This window comes from Sorghum bicolor, chromosome 2 (genome assembly GCF_000003195.3).
Source record: "Sorghum bicolor cultivar BTx623 chromosome 2, Sorghum_bicolor_NCBIv3, whole genome shotgun sequence".
In the NCBI taxonomy this organism is placed as follows: domain Eukaryota; kingdom Viridiplantae; phylum Streptophyta; class Magnoliopsida; order Poales; family Poaceae; genus Sorghum; species Sorghum bicolor.
In genome coordinates this window covers 65,540,184-65,559,072 of record NC_012871.2, presented here as the reverse complement: position 1 = coordinate 65,559,072, position 18,889 = coordinate 65,540,184, and the positions used below count along the sequence as shown (strand labels likewise).

The 18,889-nt window shown below is 41.3% G+C and overlaps 1 protein-coding gene across 1 annotated transcript; it reads right to left on the bottom strand.

The window, feature by feature from the left end:
* Positions 10,352–14,252, bottom strand: LOC8054887 (probable 6-phosphogluconolactonase 4, chloroplastic). The gene is made up of 3 exons (XM_002460510.2): positions 13,832–14,252; positions 13,602–13,737; positions 10,352–11,141 (listed from the first exon to the last, which is right to left on the bottom strand). The coding sequence occupies exons 1-3, from the start codon at positions 14,197–14,199 to the stop codon at positions 10,662–10,664; spliced, it is 984 nt and encodes a 327-aa protein (XP_002460555.1). The 5' UTR covers positions 14,200–14,252; the 3' UTR covers positions 10,352–10,661.

The following is an 18,889-nucleotide window of genomic DNA, read 5'->3' as shown; positions in this document are numbered from 1 at the left end:
CACAACTATTAATCATCTTACAAGATCATGGATTATATCAAGCACTAGCACATCTACACCAAATGCATATCAAGTAGGTAGCAAGGAATCCAGGTAACAATCATCTATGATTTTGCTAAGGTCGACAAGGTGAAAGCATGCATATGATATATATGTGTATTTATAAGTGAGTAGGTAACAAGGATGATCCCAAGTTATACTTGCCTTGATCAAAACTCTCCTGAGCCTGCTGGTCTTCAAAAACTTGATCTTGCTCACCAATGTATCGCTCACCGTCTATACCCGATCATCAATCAACAACACGCAATCCAATGTAGGCAATCATACACGAAGCAAACAAGATATAATTAGAACAATACACCAAACAGTGGTAAATAAAAGATAAAAGTTTATAAAAATATGCTACGCAGCGCTACGATCACACAAACGTAAAGTTCACGAAAATCGGAATTAAAACGTGAAAGATATGAATTTTCTAAGATTTGCTATAAAGAAATAAATAATTAAATGCTACTGCAGAATTAAAAAGTTTCAAAACAGTAAACTAATATTTCTAACATGTAGAGATCGTAAATACGAATCCAACGGAATTTGAATGGACAAAAACGGAGTTAAAATGAGTATTTTATGAGCAAACTAAATCCAATGGCTATTCTGTAATTTCTAGAAAACGTATTTTACTCAAGCTGTTACGAAATACGCTTTCGGAGTTGAGTAACGGAATCGTCTCAGGGCGCCAAGGACTGCGGAGCAAATATGAAAAAGTTCAAGGACTCTTTATATAGTTTCGCAGCTGAAGGGGTAACTTCTATTTCTGTCCCTTGATCTTGCATCTAACGGCTGGTGTTCCATCCAGGCCAAGCCTGGCCGGCCGACCGGAGCTCCGCACGGTGGCGCCATGGCCACCGTTAGAAAGCTCGCCGGCGTTCGCGGGTTTCTCGTTTCCGAGCACCGTTTCAAGAAAGAAAAACACCATCGGAACGAGGAGCTCACCGCGAACTCGAGGAGGTGCTTTGCTGGGGCCGAGGAGTAGCGAGAGAGGCGCGCGGCGTGCGGTGGCGGAGTTAGCTTTCGGCAAGATCCAAAACCGCGCGTGGGCTGGCGTCTAGGGCTTGGTTTCCGCGGCGAGGGTGGAAAACAACGCGCGGGGCGATGCTGGGGTTAAATACGGGTCGGTTTTCACGTTTGGCAAGGAATCGCGAATCCCGGGATCGAATCTGTTTTCCGGCTGAGTCCCGTTCGAAGACGACCGGAGGTAGAAGGAAGGCCGCTGACATGTGGGGCCCGATTGTCGGTCAAAGAAGGAGAGGGAGGGGAGGGTCGGTGCGCAGCTGGGCTAAGGTGGCGTCTTGGGTGGTTCTGGGCCAACAGGCCGAGAGCGCAGGTGAGTTTTTTTTCTTTTCTTTATTCTATTTCTTTTCAAAGTATTTTCTAAAAGAGCTTTTGAGCATAAAGTAAATAAAATAAAATAAAATCAGCACAAAAATTATTATGCATCCAGCATGAATGCACAGGCATGTTTCTAAACTTATGATAATTTTTTTTATTTTCAACAAAAATTTATTTATTTACTACGTTAAATGGTCATAAAAAAATACTTAATTACTTCACATTAATTCCTATTAATTGAAATCAAAATTTTGGGTGTTACAAACTCTACCCCCCTTAAAAGAATCTCGTCCTCGAGATTGAGCAGTGTATAAACAAACCACTGTGGATATGTCCTTCTCCAAACATTCTCTTTTTTTTTCAAGTTGCTTGTGTCTCTAAATACCAATTCCAATGTACTAGCAACTTCAATGTCTCTAACCAGGTAACATACCTCGTAACTTATCTGAAAATTTATTCCCTACACAGTCCTGAAGATCAACACCATCATCATCTAAATGATTCACTGTGGCTGTGGGTGGAGCTTGTACTGCTACGTCCACACTGATTCTCTCTCCCTTGGGTGTGGTCACAACTACTACTTTCTCCTTGCACTTAATTTCCGCAGCATATTTCTTCATCCAATCCAAACCCAATATCACATCTATGCCTGAGGTTCTCATAACCATGGGACTAACAGGGAAATCTACCCCCCTTAAAGAAAGACTTGCTGAGGGGCAACAATATGAAACTGGTATAGTCCCTCCCGGTGAGTTTACTAGCATATGGGTTTTCAGGGCAACTAGTGGTATGCTATGAGCTCTAACAAATGCTTGTGATATGAATGTATGCGAAGCTCCAGAATCAAATAAAACTGTAGCGGGAATAGAGTTGATACTGAACGTACCCATCATAATCTCCGGTCCCTCTTGTACTGTCTCTGCAGCCACATGGTTCACCTTTGCTCCATGAGAATTAGACTTTTGATTGTTGTTCCGCTGGTTGAATCTCTCCGGGCAATCATATGACATATGACCTTCTTTCCCACAACGAAAACACCTAGTAGGGGTATTGGGAGCACTTCTCTTCATAGAGGTGGCATTTGAATCTCCGGAGCGGGAAGTCTGCTGTCCACTCTGTTGATGATTAGGATTACGCTGAGATTGTTGGTTGCGATCCCATTGACTAACTGGTCCCTGGAACCTCTGTTGATTGCTCTGCTGAGAATTGAAACGTTGGCGGTTGTTGCCTCCAGACCCTAGTGCTAGCATCCTCCTCTTCTTATCCTGACCTTTGCGCATGTTATCCAACACAATGGCACGGTTCACCAGAGCCTGGAATGTAGGGTAGGTATTTCCAGCCAGTTGCAATCTGAGTTCATAGTAAAGACCTTTCATGAAGAGACGTTGTTTGTCAGCATCTTCTCTGACTTCGTTTGGAGCATAGCGAGCCAACTGCTCAAACATGTCATGATACTCAGCCACAGACATAGAACCCATCCTAAGAGATCTGAATTCTTCCTGCTTGAGCTCCATCATTCCTTCATTGATGTGTCGCGCTCGGAAGTCTCTGCAAAATTCTAACCAAGTGACAGGAGGAGCATTGTTGGGACGAGCAGCTTGATATGACTCCCACCATGTCTGGGCTGCTCCCTGAAGCTGTCCAGATGCATACAACACCTTCTCCAAATCATTGCACTGTGCTATGTTCAGTTGCCTCTCCACAGCACGTAACCAATCATCTGCCTCCATGGGATCCGCTGAGTGTGTAAATACTGGAGGTCTTCCCTTCATGAATTCCCCCCGCTTATCTCTCACATGAACAGGTGGTGGTGTTGGTGGAGGTTGTTGTTGTAGGTGTTGCATGAAGACGTGCATCATCTGATTCTGAGTTTGCATAAGTTCCTCCACAGTAATTGGGGCATTGTCACCATTGCCACGGCCTCTACCTCTGCCTCTTCCCCTTGCTGCCATCTGCATTCCAAGGTATATAAACACATCTTAGTAATGTCCAACATGACAATTACAAGAGTTAACCGAATCTGAAATTTTCTGGGTAACATCCAACATCAGCAGATCAGAAAATCAGTAATATCTCGAGTTCCAGAATTCAAAAGGATACATGCTGTACACCGTTGGAAAGATAAAGAAATTGTCTACAACTTTCATTTAGATCATATTACCAGATTCCAACGTGAGGTTAACCAAAAACTGGGTACAACCGAAACTGTTCCAGAATTCCAGACTGCGCAGAAACCTCAACTTGAAACAGTCATAACTCTCAGCTCATAATCGATGATATGGTCATTCTTGCGGCATTGGAAAGATATGGAAGTCTACTTGTTCCCAGAAAAATTTGATGGACATTGCATGAACAGATTTTGAGATGTACCAGATTTATTGCAGACTGCTCCATAAAACAGCAAAGGACAGAAACAGAATTTTAACCAACCCCAACTATTTAGTTCATTAATCCTTATGCCTTAAGCCTATAAACTAAATGAAATTGTAGAGGAAATCCACAAGATCATTGCACTCATTACAAAGATCCAAATCAAGCATAAGCATAATAACAAACCAAACCAAGCATCAAAGGTTCACATTTCAAGCGTTAACTCAACTTGCGGTACTATCGTTCTCTTCCTATTAAGGGCAAAGATTCCTAAAATTCTCTTTCAACTATGTAAGCAGGTGGTAAGAGAAGGTTCTAAAAGCATATTCAAAGCAAGGAGTGGGGATGAGAACAAGTCTTTAAGATAAGCAACAAGGTGAAGATGAATAGGATATAGTGTAGAAGAAAATATCAAGGTTTATAGAACAAGGATTTTATAGCAATTTCAAAACCTTATGACGGCCAATTTCTAACTAGGCTTGCGTCCTACAGTCAACAAGGCTCTGATACCAATTTGTCACACCCATATTTTAAGAACAAAATAGGATGCATAAAAGACTCATATGTGCCCCAGAAACAGTCGCACACATAAGTAGACAAATCTCAAATGTACCATCGCAGTGTTTATTACATAGCGGAATATAAAATATCACATAGCCTCATACAAAAATGATAGCATAAAGTAAACAACGCTCTTGACGGAAGCTCCACACAGGGACACTGTTGACTGGTTGACTCCAAACCTAGTACTCATAACGATAATCCTCATTCCAGTCATCTTCATTATCATTTCCTGAGGTGTTGGGAAATTGCAAGAGTGAGCACATATCGTACTCAACAAGTATAACCAGGGGTTCATGAGGCTCAAATAGCTGACACTGGTTTGACTGCAATTAGTTTTTAATAGTGGATAGCATGTTCATAATTAATGAGCAATTGTCAAGGTAACATAAATAATCCATTAATCCCATGATCAAGTGTAAGCATAATTAATCTCATAGCATAAACGATAATCAAATGAACATAATAACATTACAAGCTCATCATCTTAATGTAGATGTCCCCAAGGCCGCTCCTGACCGTGAGCTCGGCTAGTATACTAGTTTTAAACACTCTGCAGAGGTTGTACATCTTTACCCATGAGTCATGATTTACCCTTTCGCCCGAGGCCCGTCGACCTCTTAACCCACTACCAAGGAAGGTCGGCAGGGATCACTATGAAGCCTTTCAAAAGTTCGTCTAACATGTTAGGGCCGCAAGGATTCCTTCGCGAGCAGATATAGATACCCCCCTTCCGAATGGCACAATGACGCGCAGCCTATACACATAGGGACAGGGGCTCGCACTATACCCGTGTCGGTTCAGCCCCTCTAGCGCCCTTTCGGGTAACCTCTAACAAGCTAGAAAAGGTCTTCATACTGAGCTAAAGCCAGAGCCATAATAGCCCTCATGGTTGCACTGTTATCCCGGGTGATCACGTACAGACAAGATCTCATATAGTTATTTGTCATTCTTTTATGTTCATTGCACAACTATTAATCATCTTACAAGATCATGGATTATATCAAGCACTAGCACATCTACACCAAATGCATATCAAGTAGGTAGCAAGGAATCCAGGTAACAATCATCTATGATTTTGCTAAGGTCGACAAGGTGAAAGCATGCATATGATATATATGTGTATTTATAAGTGAGTAGGTAACAAGGATGATCCCAAGTTATACTTGCCTTGATCAAAACTCTCCTGAGCCTGCTGGTCTTCAAAAACTTGATCTTGCTCACCAATGTATCGCTCACCGTCTATACCCGATCATCAATCAACAACACGCAATCCAATGTAGGCAATCATACACGAAGCAAACAAGATATAATTAGAACAATACACCAAACAGTGGTAAATAAAAGATAAAAGTTTATAAAAATATGCTACGCAGCGCTACGATCACACAAACGTAAAGTTCACGAAAATCGGAATTAAAACGTGAAAGATATGAATTTTCTAAGATTTGCTATAAAGAAATAAATAATTAAATGCTACTGCAGAATTAAAAAGTTTCAAAACAGTAAACTAATATTTCTAACATGTAGAGATCGTAAATACGAATCCAACGGAATTTGAATGGACAAAAACGGAGTTAAAATGAGTATTTTATGAGCAAACTAAATCCAATGGCTATTCTGTAATTTCTAGAAAACGTATTTTACTCAAGCTGTTACGAAATACGCTTTCGGAGTTGAGTAACGGAATCGTCTCAGGGCGCCAAGGACTGCGGAGCAAATATGAAAAAGTTCAAGGACTCTTTATATAGTTTCGCAGCTGAAGGGGTAACTTCTATTTCTGTCCCTTGATCTTGCATCTAACGGCTGGTGTTCCATCCAGGCCAAGCCTGGCCGGCCGACCGGAGCTCCGCACGGTGGCGCCATGGCCACCGTTAGAAAGCTCGCCGGCGTTCGCGGGTTTCTCGTTTCCGAGCACCGTTTCAAGAAAGAAAAACACCATCGGAACGAGGAGCTCACCGCGAACTCGAGGAGGTGCTTTGCTGGGGTCGAGGAGTAGCGAGAGAGGCGCGCGGCGTGCGGTGGCGGAGTTAGCTTTCGGCAAGATCCAAAACCGCGCGTGGGCTGGCGTCTAGGGCTTGGTTTCCGCGGCGAGGGTGGAAAACAACGCGCGGGGCGATGCTGGGGTTAAATACGGGTCGGTTTTCACGTTTGGCAAGGAATCGCGAATCCCGGGATCGAATCTGTTTTCCGGCTGAGTCCCGTTCGAAGACGACCGGAGGTAGAAGGAAGGCCGCTGACATGTGGGGCCCGATTGTCGGTCAAAGAAGGAGAGGGAGGGGAGGGTCGGTGCGCAGCTGGGCTAAGGTGGCGTCTTGGGTGGTTCTGGGCCAACAGGCCGAGAGCGCAGGTGAGTTTTTTTTTTCTTTTCTTTATTCTATTTCTTTTCAAAGTATTTTCTAAAAGAGCTTTTGAGCATAAAGTAAATAAAATAAAATAAAATCAGCACAAAAATTATTATGCATCCAGCATGAATGCACAGCCATGTTTCTAAACTTATGATAATTTTTTTTATTTTCAACAAAAATTTATTTATTTACTACGTTAAATGGTCATAAAAAAATACTTAATTACTTCACATTAATTCCTATTAATTGAAATCAAAATTTTGGGTGTTACAGAAGAGAAAATAAAAGTGAGGCATAAGAAAAGCAAAAAAAAAAATCTTTGCAAACTACAAGTAGCTATAGTTTATATTGTGTGAATAGTAGTATCAATATTTCCTAGACTATATGGATCACTTTATCTACGTGGAAGTGCCTTCAACGTGAGACCATCAGTGAGAACAGCCCCAATGCACCATGCTGGCTATATGCCCCCAAAGCTTCCATGTCTAGGCTGGTCCTCTGTAGAGGTTCTGAGTGGCTTACCAATCGAACACGCATTATATGCATTAACTAGCAGAGGTTCAGAGTGCTCTGAATCAGCAACTTCATCTAACACACTAGAGAAGCACCCATTCGAACATGCTACATGCATTGTGAGGGAAAGCTCAATGCACAGTTTGGTTGTTGGGGACCATTTGTTTGCAAATAAAGATATAGAGAGGGAAAAGAAAGGTCAAAGTGATGGGTATGCACAATGGAAAAACAGAGAGTTTTGTCCTGCATTGCGACCCACTTAGCTTCATCTAGTGATTCTCTAGGTGGAGTGCATCTTTTTCTCGAGGCTAATGCCAGGATTAGGCATATAATATGCTCTGAGTATTAGCCGGCATTGCCCTTTGTTGGCTCGCCTACACTAGCAAGGTCTGGAATGACGCTGCTTTCTGTTTTTTCCTTGTTGCCATCCTCTTAGTTTACTTCTCTGGATATCTAAATCTGGCTTCTCTGATCACCAAATTGCCAATCAAACCCCTACCTTCTCAAACCGAGCTCATATGCAGCTACGCAGCTAATAGAAAACTAAGCTCAAATTCAAAATAAGATGACTATAAATAATGCCAAAAATTGAAGTCCAATCCTTGGGGGCACTCTGCAGCTCTGTGGCCTCAATCACCATCCTAACGCCACAAACCGCCACCTGTGCTTTTGAATTAACTAGCAAACATGCTCACTGCTCATGCTCACTCTCTACTTCTGAATTAACTAGCAAACGTACCCATAGACCGTAGTCCCGTATGTTGCAACAAACATACATTTTATTCCACTATCATTTGAACGAGTCCCGAATGTTGCAACAAACATACCTTTTATTACATGATCATATAAACGACTTGTGGTTCAGAGATTTATGTAACATTTGCATAATCTATTCTAATATATATTAGAACCACTCTATACCATTGTTGGATGCACAAATGCATACAGTTCTAACCGGTATATGCACGGACCATGAGTCTGATAAGGAGGGACACAAGGGTACTTTAAAAAGTTTAAGACAGACAAAAGATTACTTTGCTCTTTAATACTGGGTGTAAATGCGGACGAGCTTTAGCTCGAGTGATTCCATCCGTGGGAAGGCTTGATCGGGGGTTTTGTATGAAAAAAAGCTCCCTCACCTGTCTCGCGGACGAGTCTTAGCTCGAGTGGTTCTACCCCTGTCGTGGGAAGGCTCGGTCGGGAGTTCAACTCCCAGCTATCGCAGACACAGTTGCGGTTATTCAAAGTTTTTGTAGGAAAAAAACTCCCTCACCTATCCCGCGGACGAGCCTTAGCTCGAGTGGTTCGTTCCTGTCGTGGGAAGGCTCGGTCGGGAGTTTAACTTCCGGCTGTCACACACACAGTTGCAGTTATACATAGTTTTTGTAAGAAAAAACTCCCTCACCTGTCCCACTCGGTCGGGAGTTCAACTCCCAGCTATCGCAGACACAGTTGCGGTTATTCAAAGTTTTTGCAAGAAAAAAACTCCCTCACCTATCCCGCGGACGAGCCTTAGCTCGAGTGGTTCGTTCCTGTCGTGGGAAGGCTCGGTCGGGAGTTTAACTTCCGGCTGTCACGCGCACAGTTGCAGTTATACATAGTTTTTGTAAGAAAAAAACTCCCTCACCTGTCCCGCGTCGTAAAGCACAAGCAAAAGAACTAGCCCACTCGGTTACGAGCCCCTATGTGAGGGTGGGACATGGGGTTTAGGGGTTTTCTTAGCCTACGTGAGAGCTCTTAGGTCAGTCTCAGTGGGGATTTTATCATGATGTCATACCCATTTATTATAGCGTCATGTCAGCAAAATTGCACTTTTTGCATGAAACGAAGAGGAGAGAGAACGAAGTAGTTTCACCATAGCGAAACCCTATGGGCGTTGTTTTCCATGCGGTGAAACATGATGAAATCTCCACTGAGAGCTAAATCGTTTCACCATCTTGCATGTGATCCAATCATTTTGTAGTAATTAAATGTTTTGCTTAGCATTGGAAATAACAAAGTGAAATGCTTTATTGCTGGGGTTATTTCATAGATGATTTCATTTCAATCTTGATAACGTGTTGGTATGTGAAAACGTACAGTGACACTATCCATTGAGACTCTTGATAACGTGTTGGTATGTGAAACCGTACAGTGACACTATCCATTGAGACTGGCCTTAGGTCAGTCTTAATAGGAGTTTTATGTAAATTTTATTTGTATTAAATAGGTTGCCACATAGGCTTTTTTGATGACATAGCGGTGTATTTAAGAAGAGAGAGAAGAAATAGGTTTCATCTAGATGAAACTCTCTTGACACGATCACCAAGGCCTTGTTTAGTTCACCCCAAAAACTAAAAAGTTTTCAAGATTCCCCGTCACATCGATTCTTGCGGCACATGCATGAAGCATTAAATATAGATAAAAATAAAAACTAATTACACAGTTTACCTGTAAATCATGAGACGAATCTTTTGATCCTAGTTAGTTCATGATTGGATAATATTTGCCACAAACAAACGAATGTTCTACAGTATCGAAATCCAAAAACTTTTCGCATCTAAACAAGGCCCAACTCTCTATGAGTCCTAAAATTAAATGTCTATGAAACTATAAAATAAAACTCTCCATTGGAAATGAGTGTTTCATCCAAGTTTTATTGTCATAAAACCCTCCACTGACACTGACCTTCTACCTTAAGCACAAAGTTGTGGGGCTGTCTGCCCACCGCTGACGAGTTTTGTATACTGGGTGTAAATGTAGATGTACATATTGATAAGATAAATGATGAGCGTTGGGCTATTAGTGCTCACTGATGAGGATATTAAGCTCGGATGTGATGCTTGCGTTTTGCTGCGTACAATTTGATTGCCGACGAACTGGAGATCTGCTCGTTCTGAATCAAAATTTGATTAGGAAGGGGAACACATGAGGGGAGGGAAAGAAATGCGATTAAGCAGTGAGGAACCAAACACCACAAATTATTTGTTGCCTTCCGTTGCGAGGCTAGGCAATCCTGGCCTAGCTAGTTTGGGCCGGCAAAACAACCAAACAGCCCCTTGCAGGCCCAGACTCCTGACAGCTTATGCAAATATTTTCACCACAATTGCCCCCAAAAAGCTTCTTTGATGCTCAACTGAAAGCTAGTGCAGGTAAGGGAACTGCAATGAAGGAATTTATCACTGAGAATGCACGAACACTGAAAACCACTTAAAACTGGGACATGCCAGTAACGGCAAGCCTGGACGAAAATGCAGCCACATTTCCTATCCATGCTTCTAGCACGGAACAGTGAACTAAGTACTAAACCAAACACTTATTGAGCAGTGTTTCAGAAAAGCTGGAAGCCAAATGAGTTTTTGAAACATTATTCGAAACAATATCTACTACATCAAAGGCTCAAGTCTCCCTTACATGAAATCCTGGAGGACGAATGCAACTATGCAGGCCCCTGGATCTTTTATTTATGAGCTAAACTTCGAGCTAAGATTACCATGGATTTTAATTGTTCTGCAGCATGGACACTGCTGGCTTGTCAGAGAACCAAGTGAATTCTCCATCTTGCAGTACAGCCATCTCAACAGGCAGCAGATCCGATGATGTTTGCTTGTCTGAAAGTGCTTTCTGCACTGCTCCAGCCTTTCCAACTCCAGTTACCACCATTGCAACATATGCAGATGAGTTGATTACTGGAAATGTAAATGTGATTCTCTCTGGTGGTGGTTTTGGAGAATCCTTAATGTATGTGACCCACCTCTCTTTCTCATTAACAAGAGGGTGACCAGGGAAGAGAGATGCAATGTGGCCATCAGGTCCCATTCCCAGAAGCTGGAGATCAAACCTGGGAAATCCAGTCGCTGCTGACATGGAAATCACACCATTCTTAACAAGCTGCTTCAAGCACGCTTCATAGTCATCTGCTGCTCCCTCAGCTGACAAGGCATCATTTATAGCATAAACTTGTCCAGGAGGAATCGGCACCTACAAAATTGAAAGACAGCACCAAGTTACTCTTACAGATTGCAGAGAACATAAAAACTGCTGAAATGGAATGACTGCACATAAAAAATATATGTTTCATATAACTTCCACACAACTGATGCTGTTACAAATCCCTCTGGGCCTCCATAAACATCAAGTAATTGACAAGATTGTTTAGAGCTCCATCAGCATTTGAGCGTTGACAAAAAAGCATATAAAACTCATCACTGAGTAAAACCCAAACCAGAAACTGTATTCTTTTATTGCTAATGACTCACCTAAACTGTTGGCCTCGCTATTGGTAAACCTGAAAAATCTTATTCTAGTTTTAGAATATCATTTTGAAAAAATGTTAAAGCAGATCCAAGAGCCTGTACTAGACTGTATGTAAAGAACCACAACATTAGTTAAACAATATAAATCACTAGATTATAAAAGGCTACCTAAAAATGCCAAAGTTGATGAACCAGCCATAAATGCAAGATCGAACATCGCCAGAGTACAAGACAGTAGTATCATGAAGTCAACTAAGTTTGGTTTAAGCTCCAGCATACCATGACCTGTTTCATTCTGAAAGACCATATGGTGACCTATTTCACATTTGCATATGATTCCAAAACTGAAATTTAACACAAAACATGAAGCAAAGCTACACATGAAAATGATTTTGTGTATCACTGCAATATACAGGAATGATTTAGATAATAGAGTTTATTTAAGCAAAGTTGTCGCACATAAATTGAATACCATCAGCAGAGTATAGCAGGGTTAGTTTCAGAGAAATCGAGTATAGGAGGGACATGGACATCAAATGCTTTAAGACACCAGCATATCCCATGAGGCATGAAGGAAGACAAATTATTCAAAAATCATAATACATCGCAGAAAAGCTACCACCACCTGTTGGTATGCTCCTAAATGATGACTAACCACCATCATCAGTACAATAGGTTGTCACTACAATTTGCATCCATCTACTACTATAGAGATCCCCACTAGCAGATTTCTCTGCAATTTGGTGAAGCCATGTCACCAAGGGCTAGCAGGTCTACATGGAGTTTGTTATCATTAGCTTAGTAGTTAGTATTTTAGATTTCTGTACTTCTTGCTATCAAATTTTAATCTAATTTTTTCCTCATTTGAGCCCTTTTCGGTCATCAGATCAGTCCGTGGATGATTTTTGTGACACTAATGATTCCTCAAAAGAAGTTCATAGGTCACAACATATTCTGAAATTACTTACATAGGTGTGTTTTCCATGTAGTATTGTGCTACATTTTGCTTCTTTCTACTGGATAAGCTCCAGCACCTGGTGATGCCGAGGATTCTGCCTGTTGCTACTAGATAAGCTCTAGCAGGTGATGCTTCAATAATTAATCAATATTTATAATGGATTGCTATAGGAGTTACAGCTTCCGCTGGGGTATTTGGATCTTTTTTTCTTATGTCACATACATCATTTTTTAATCAAGAGATAAGCACTTCTAATTGAAGATGTTTTGTCAGGTTTATCAGTTAGTGAAGATGGATCATCATCTTCCATCATTTGGAAATTTCAAGACAAAATTAGGAATAAGCCAAGGACTGTTCCACAATGGGGTATTTCCCTCAGCATGTAGAGAAGATCGATTTCTTACTGAAGATGCCATTAGAAATTACCATTGCAGTATTTCACCAAGTTCAGTACTTAAGTAGTTAAGTGCTGGCAGCATAGACATTCAAAATTTCAAAATAGTCAGTATCTCACAAGCTCGTACAATTATTTATCTTGTCAATTAATACAACCATGTGTGACGCCATAGCCACATGTGCTGAATTTCCGAACATAACACTTTGTTTTGTAATTAAACCAGGATAATTTGCAGAACATTTTTTTAAAACAGTGAACCAATAAGATGATGTTATTATGTCATTTTATTTCACATTATTATCCATTATTTATCTGAAATTTCCCCTCAATCCCGCCACTACTCTCAAAGCTATCATGGTGGATGCTACATATAAGTTCTCAAATTCTTTAAACCCCCTTCCCCATGTACAGCGCTACAAATTCTAGCAGCAACGCGCTGGGTATCATCAAGTTTCATTTACACGAGAACTATTGGTTTCGTTTTGCACTATCCAAGTATAACCCAAACCTTGTTACAGCAGGTTATGTCTTCCATTCTTTTCCCGAAATAAACAGGAGGGACCCCTACTGAATAAATAATTTATATTAGAAAAAAAGATGTTAAACAGCTAAAAAAACTAAACAATAAGGAAGCTAGTTTTACACAAAAGCATCTAGCCAGTCACTTATAAGGGGGGAAATAATCCCCTTGGAATGATGCAAAAGCATCGTGAATTCATGAATGAACTTGGATTTGCAACATGTCTTCCAATTACCCAGTCAGGTAACAAGAAAGGCCGAAACGAGTACAGCCAGCTGTTGACAAAGGAACAAGAAATTGCGGAGAATACCTTGGAGAGAAACCCATCAAAGGCGAGCTTGTAGTTGCTATCCACATGGTCCTTGCGCACGACCCTCTCATCCACCCAGAAGACGTGCCACTTGCTCCAGTCAACCGAATCCAGGTACGGCGGCTCCGTCAGCTTCCTGCGAAACCAATAACGACGAGAGATATCTTCTTGGTCCCCGGATGACCCAAGAAAGCAGCTAATCTCTGAGGGTGCAAGGAAAGTTAAAGAACCTGAGCGCCTGGATGAGGGATCCGCCAGAGAGCACGGCGGTGAAGGCGCCCCTCTCGGCCGCGAACTTCTCCGACAGCTCCGCAGTGTACTTCGCCAGAGAAACCGCGAGATCCTCCTCGGAGTCGAAGATGAGCAGCTTCTTCTTGGACCCAGCATCAGAGGCGGCGCCGTCGGTGGCCATGGCAGCGGCGGGGACAATGGGGAAGGAGGGGGAGGAAGAAAAGGTACGGGGTTTGGATCGGATTCTTCTGCGGCAGATCTCCGGTATGCGAGATGCCGGCGCCGATCGGCGGCCGGTGAGGCGTGGGACGAGGGCGGCAGCGGCAGCGGCAGCTGCAACGGCGGCGGCGGAGACGGAGGTGTACATGGTGTGGTAGTTCGCTGTTATAAGAGGAGTGTGATGTGGGGCTGGTGGTAAGAGTGACAGGTGGATGGAGAGACGTGCAGTATTTTGTACCGTCCAGATCAAGATAGACGGCTATTCTTGGGGATCGACATTCGCCCTTGTGCAGGTTGTGCTCGTCGAACTTTTGATTCGACCATAATTTGAACACCTTTTTATTTTTCAGAACACAACTTCACACGTAATATTTCATTCACGAAAAGAAAAGTTTTCAGTACTATAGCATATTTATAATTATAATAATTACTGTCTAATCATGAATTAATTAGAATTAACAGATTTGTCTCCCAAAATACAATTAATTATTTTTTAATCTATGTTTATATGTATGTTTTCAGATATTTAATGTGATTGGATGAAATTTTTTTGGATGAAAACTAAATAGGGTCTAAGAAGTGCATTTGAACACTAGACTAGATCCGTAGACAGTGATTAAGGGTCAAGACCATAGTTGGGAGTTGGGACCTCGGTAGAAAGAAGCAACCCACCCGCTGTACGTGCATCAACGTCCTTCACTTTACTCGTAAAGACACCAAAATATTGTATGTTTGATGGCAATTGTAATTTTGCATTGCCTAAATGTTTTTTATAGGGGCGAGGCAAACCAAGATGCATATATATGCATCAAAGGATAGACTTCCTTAATTGTCGACTTTGGCGTCTAGGGTCAAGGAGGTGGCATTTTGGAGTCGATTTGAGAATGGATTTGGTACTTTCATTCAATTGGAATGGCGATGGCAGGACAACATAGATACTCCATTTACAATATGCACGCACACTGATCTCTATAAATATATTTACGTAAATCTTACTTATGTGAGCACTTTTTAAGGACTGAGCTGGCAGATCTTGAGGTTCATAAAGTCACCACAAGCATCTCATTATCGACAGAGACTTTGCCTACCACTGAAAGTGTAGTACCATTAAATCTTGAAATAGATCTAGAAAAATATGAGCACTTGTGTCAAGCCGAGAACTTAAACCAAATGAGTAGGTTCCACCATAAGGAATGCAAAGACACTAAGGATTTTTGCCATGAGGAGCACTTGTGCAAGGCGCGTGGACGCCAGAGAGTTGTGTACATGATTGCATGGTGCGAAGAAGGGCCATGGAAACATTGGTTACCGCTCAACACGGCCTAAGACTATTTTCATTGTACTTTGCTTTTTAATAGTTGTAGGGTACCTAAAGTATGTACAAAATACTTAATACATGTATTATATATTAGTATATACATGAAATACATATGTCAATATGTTATACAAGTCGATATGTTGGTTCTTATATAAACTCCGCACATTAAAAAATTTTCTTGCCTCCGCCACTAAATAGTTGCATATATATAGCACCTATTTAACTCCTGTTTTAAAAAAATGTAATTATGATATCCAAAATATAATATTTTGGGGAAGATGATAGTAGCAAATAAATAGATTTTTTTGGCTCAGCGTTCAAAAGCTTCATTTAATCATTTTCTTTGGAAGCTTCATTTAATCATTTTCTTTGGAACTATATCAATTACATATACAAAGCAGTGGAGTATGAAAGTATTTTGGAATATGTATCTTGTTGAAAATTGTAATCATTAAACATACTTATAGTTTGAGAAGTATGGGCTATTTTTTTTACTTTTTCCATAATAAATACCAAAACTAAGTTGCCTTCTGCGTCTTGTCACCAACATGTTCGCTTGGCTAAAAATATTGTTCGTTAATTTAACTGCTGAATGACGGGTAGATTTGGCAGATAATTTTAAGTGAATAGACTAAGTAGGAGAAGTTGATAAGTGCAGTGCAAGTGCACATCACACCATGCATCCATGCCAGTATGCAACAAAGTTGCCGATGCATGACAGCTTTGAGATTCTATTCCAGACACCAAAGGCGATCAAATGAGGGGCTATTTGGTTTGCAGCCCTCACACGCCATGCCACATTTGTCAGTTGTTTGGTTGAAGAGCTAACTTAGACAAACACAGTTCATGCAGAGCTAAAACTCGCCACATTCTGTGGCGGCTGATTTCCATACCACAAACTTTGGGGCCGCCGCAGTGCACCACACATCGGGTGGCAATGATGGCTGCCACCCAAACAGCCTCTCAGAACTTCCATTGCTAGTAGGATAGTGGGTTGAAGGTTATCGTGCTACGTGCTACCTATGCACAACCAGAATCTCCAATTTCTTAGCAACTCCAACATTTTTGCAAATTTTATTTGGCAAATATTGTTATTTGTCAACTCCCAAAATGATATGAGGAGAGAATAAAAAGGGACATCTCCAAGTGTTTGTCAATTTTGACTTGGCAAAAAAAAAAGATTCTACTGGTTCCGGAGATGAACGAAGAAACATCAAGTTGTCAGCTTGCTATAAAAACGCGCACATGCAGAATGCCAAGCCTATTCCAGGCGTGCATAAAATGTCAAAAAAGGAGAAGAATTTGCCAACTTGCTATAAATACCAAGCCCAATTGCCAAACCATTGGATATGAGATTTTGAGAGTTTTAGCAAAAGATAAGAATGCCAAACCTATTTGCAAAACTGTTGGAGTTGCTCAAGACGTGAGGTTCTCTTATAATGTTTTAGAAACATCTAGCATAAACTTCCTAACCAAATGCCTCTAAAGCGAGAATTTTTATATGTTATGACTAATAATAGTGTTTTACTACTACTTGAAAACACTAGTAGTGATGTATAGCTTTGTTTTTCCTATTGCAAAACGTTCGTGCTAACAATGGTGCTACACTTGCTCTTAATGCATGTTGCTACCACCGTGGCCATGCGGCCCATCCTGTGTCGCTCTCTCTCACACAACTCTGCTGGTCCGTGGGCCGTGGCCATCGGGCACCGTCCTCCTGCTGGTTGCACGTACACTGGACTCGCCAGAGTTTTAGGATCGGATCATATTGTGAGATTTAATCTAGTGGCCTAACCGTACCATAGTTCTATCCATATCGTCCTTCCTATTGTTAGCAAGCAAGTGTTATTGGCTATTAGATGTTTCTAACGAGACCAGCATGTTAGGAAGTAACTTACCGTACATGTCATCAATTGTCTTACATGAAGGAAGAGAGAGCAAGAGTCTCACGTTGCCTGTGCACGGAGATATGCTAATGGAATGATGTGTTGGTTGGATGAGAAGGTGGCCTCTAGGCTCAAATCGGCCTTAAATTGAACACGCCCTAATAAAGATAAAACATATCTAAGAGCTAATCGACATATAGCATATAGGCAATTATCACATCCACATACATATGCGAATATGGTGCTAATTAGATAAGTTAGTGTTAATGTAGATTATAGACATGTACTCCACACTTTTATAACTAGAAGTATCTACTCCTTCCGTCCCTGAAAGCTGCAATTTCTAGAGTTGTCTTAAGTCAATTTTTTTAAAACTTTGACCAAATTTATAGAAAAAAACACTAAGATTTATAGTACCAAATTAATACCATTAGATTTATCATTGAATATATTTTCATAAGGTACTCATTTTATGTTATACATATTGATGCTCTTTTCTATAAAGTTGGTCAAAGTTAAACAAGTTTGACTGACACGGATTCTAGGAATTGAAGCTTTCAGGGACGGAGGGAGTATATTAGGCCATCCTCAATGGGAGTTTCATAGCCCAGTTTCCAACACATCTATATTTTAAAAACAGTGCATTAGAGTTTCATGGGGATGAAACTCTCTCTACTCCCATAAAACTCTTATCATCTCTCTCTTCATTACTATAGCGCCACATCAGCATATTTAATGTGCATGAAACTCTCATGAAACTCCATTGAGACTGGCCTTAATAGTGGGAGATCTCTTATTCAATACAATGAATCTTCGCTTGATGATACTATATATAGCGCAACCCTACAAACACCTCTTCACAGCCATTAGTGGAAGCATTGTATTAGGCCAGTCTTAATGAGGGTTTCATTAGAGTTTCATGCACATTAAATATGCTGATGTGACGCTATATTAATGAAGAGAGAGATGATAAGAGTTTCATGAGAGTAGAGAGAGTTTTATCCCCATGAAACTTCTATGGACTGTTTCTAAAATATAAATGTGTTGGAAACTGTGTCATGAAACTTCCATTGAGGATGGCCTTATGACACCGGCGTCGAAATCTTATCCGATCCCAGACAACACAAAGTTGCTGTAGATTTCAATGCTTGAGCACTAACGATTATAATGGGCATTGCTTGGTTGACACATCCATCATGCGTCAGACACTTACTGCTGGTGCAGAGAATTAAGCACAGCTATCACAATGAAGGGATTCGGGTGTGGAACCTCTTATCCCTCCATAGGACCACGAAAACCCGACCAAAATCCAAGCGCTCAGAGCAAGTTCAGTAGTAACTACAGCAATCAGCTGTATAACAGTAGTACAGTAATAAACATCCAAATCCAAACAATTTTAGCGTGGATGAAAACGGCGAGGGATAGCTAGGTTCACCTCCTCTCGATGGAGAGACGGCGGCACGTCTTCACAGCACCATAGCCGCTAGATGCAAAGCGACGCCACCGACAGAGATGGGAGCACAAGCACATCGAATCAAATCACTTCGATTCAGACCCGGCATCATGGGGATGCCGCCGAATGCGAATGCGCGTCGACGACAGCGTACTGATGGGCAGGCACTGTTCCCGGCGAT

Bases quoted from the DNA above. Each gene is read 5' to 3' on its own strand.
- LOC8054887 (XM_002460510.2), bottom strand. From the start codon at position 14,199: ATGTACACCTCCGTCTCCGCCGCCGCCGTTGCAGCTGCCGCTGCCGCT. The intron at 13,738-13,831 runs GTTCTTTAACTT...TTGGTTTCGCAG, and splicing joins TCCCTCATCCAGGCGCTCAG to GAAGCTGACGGAGCCGCCGT. The intron at 11,142-13,601 runs GTATTCTCCGCA...TCAATTTTGTAG, and splicing joins TTGATGGGTTTCTCTCCAAG to GTGCCGATTCCTCCTGGACA.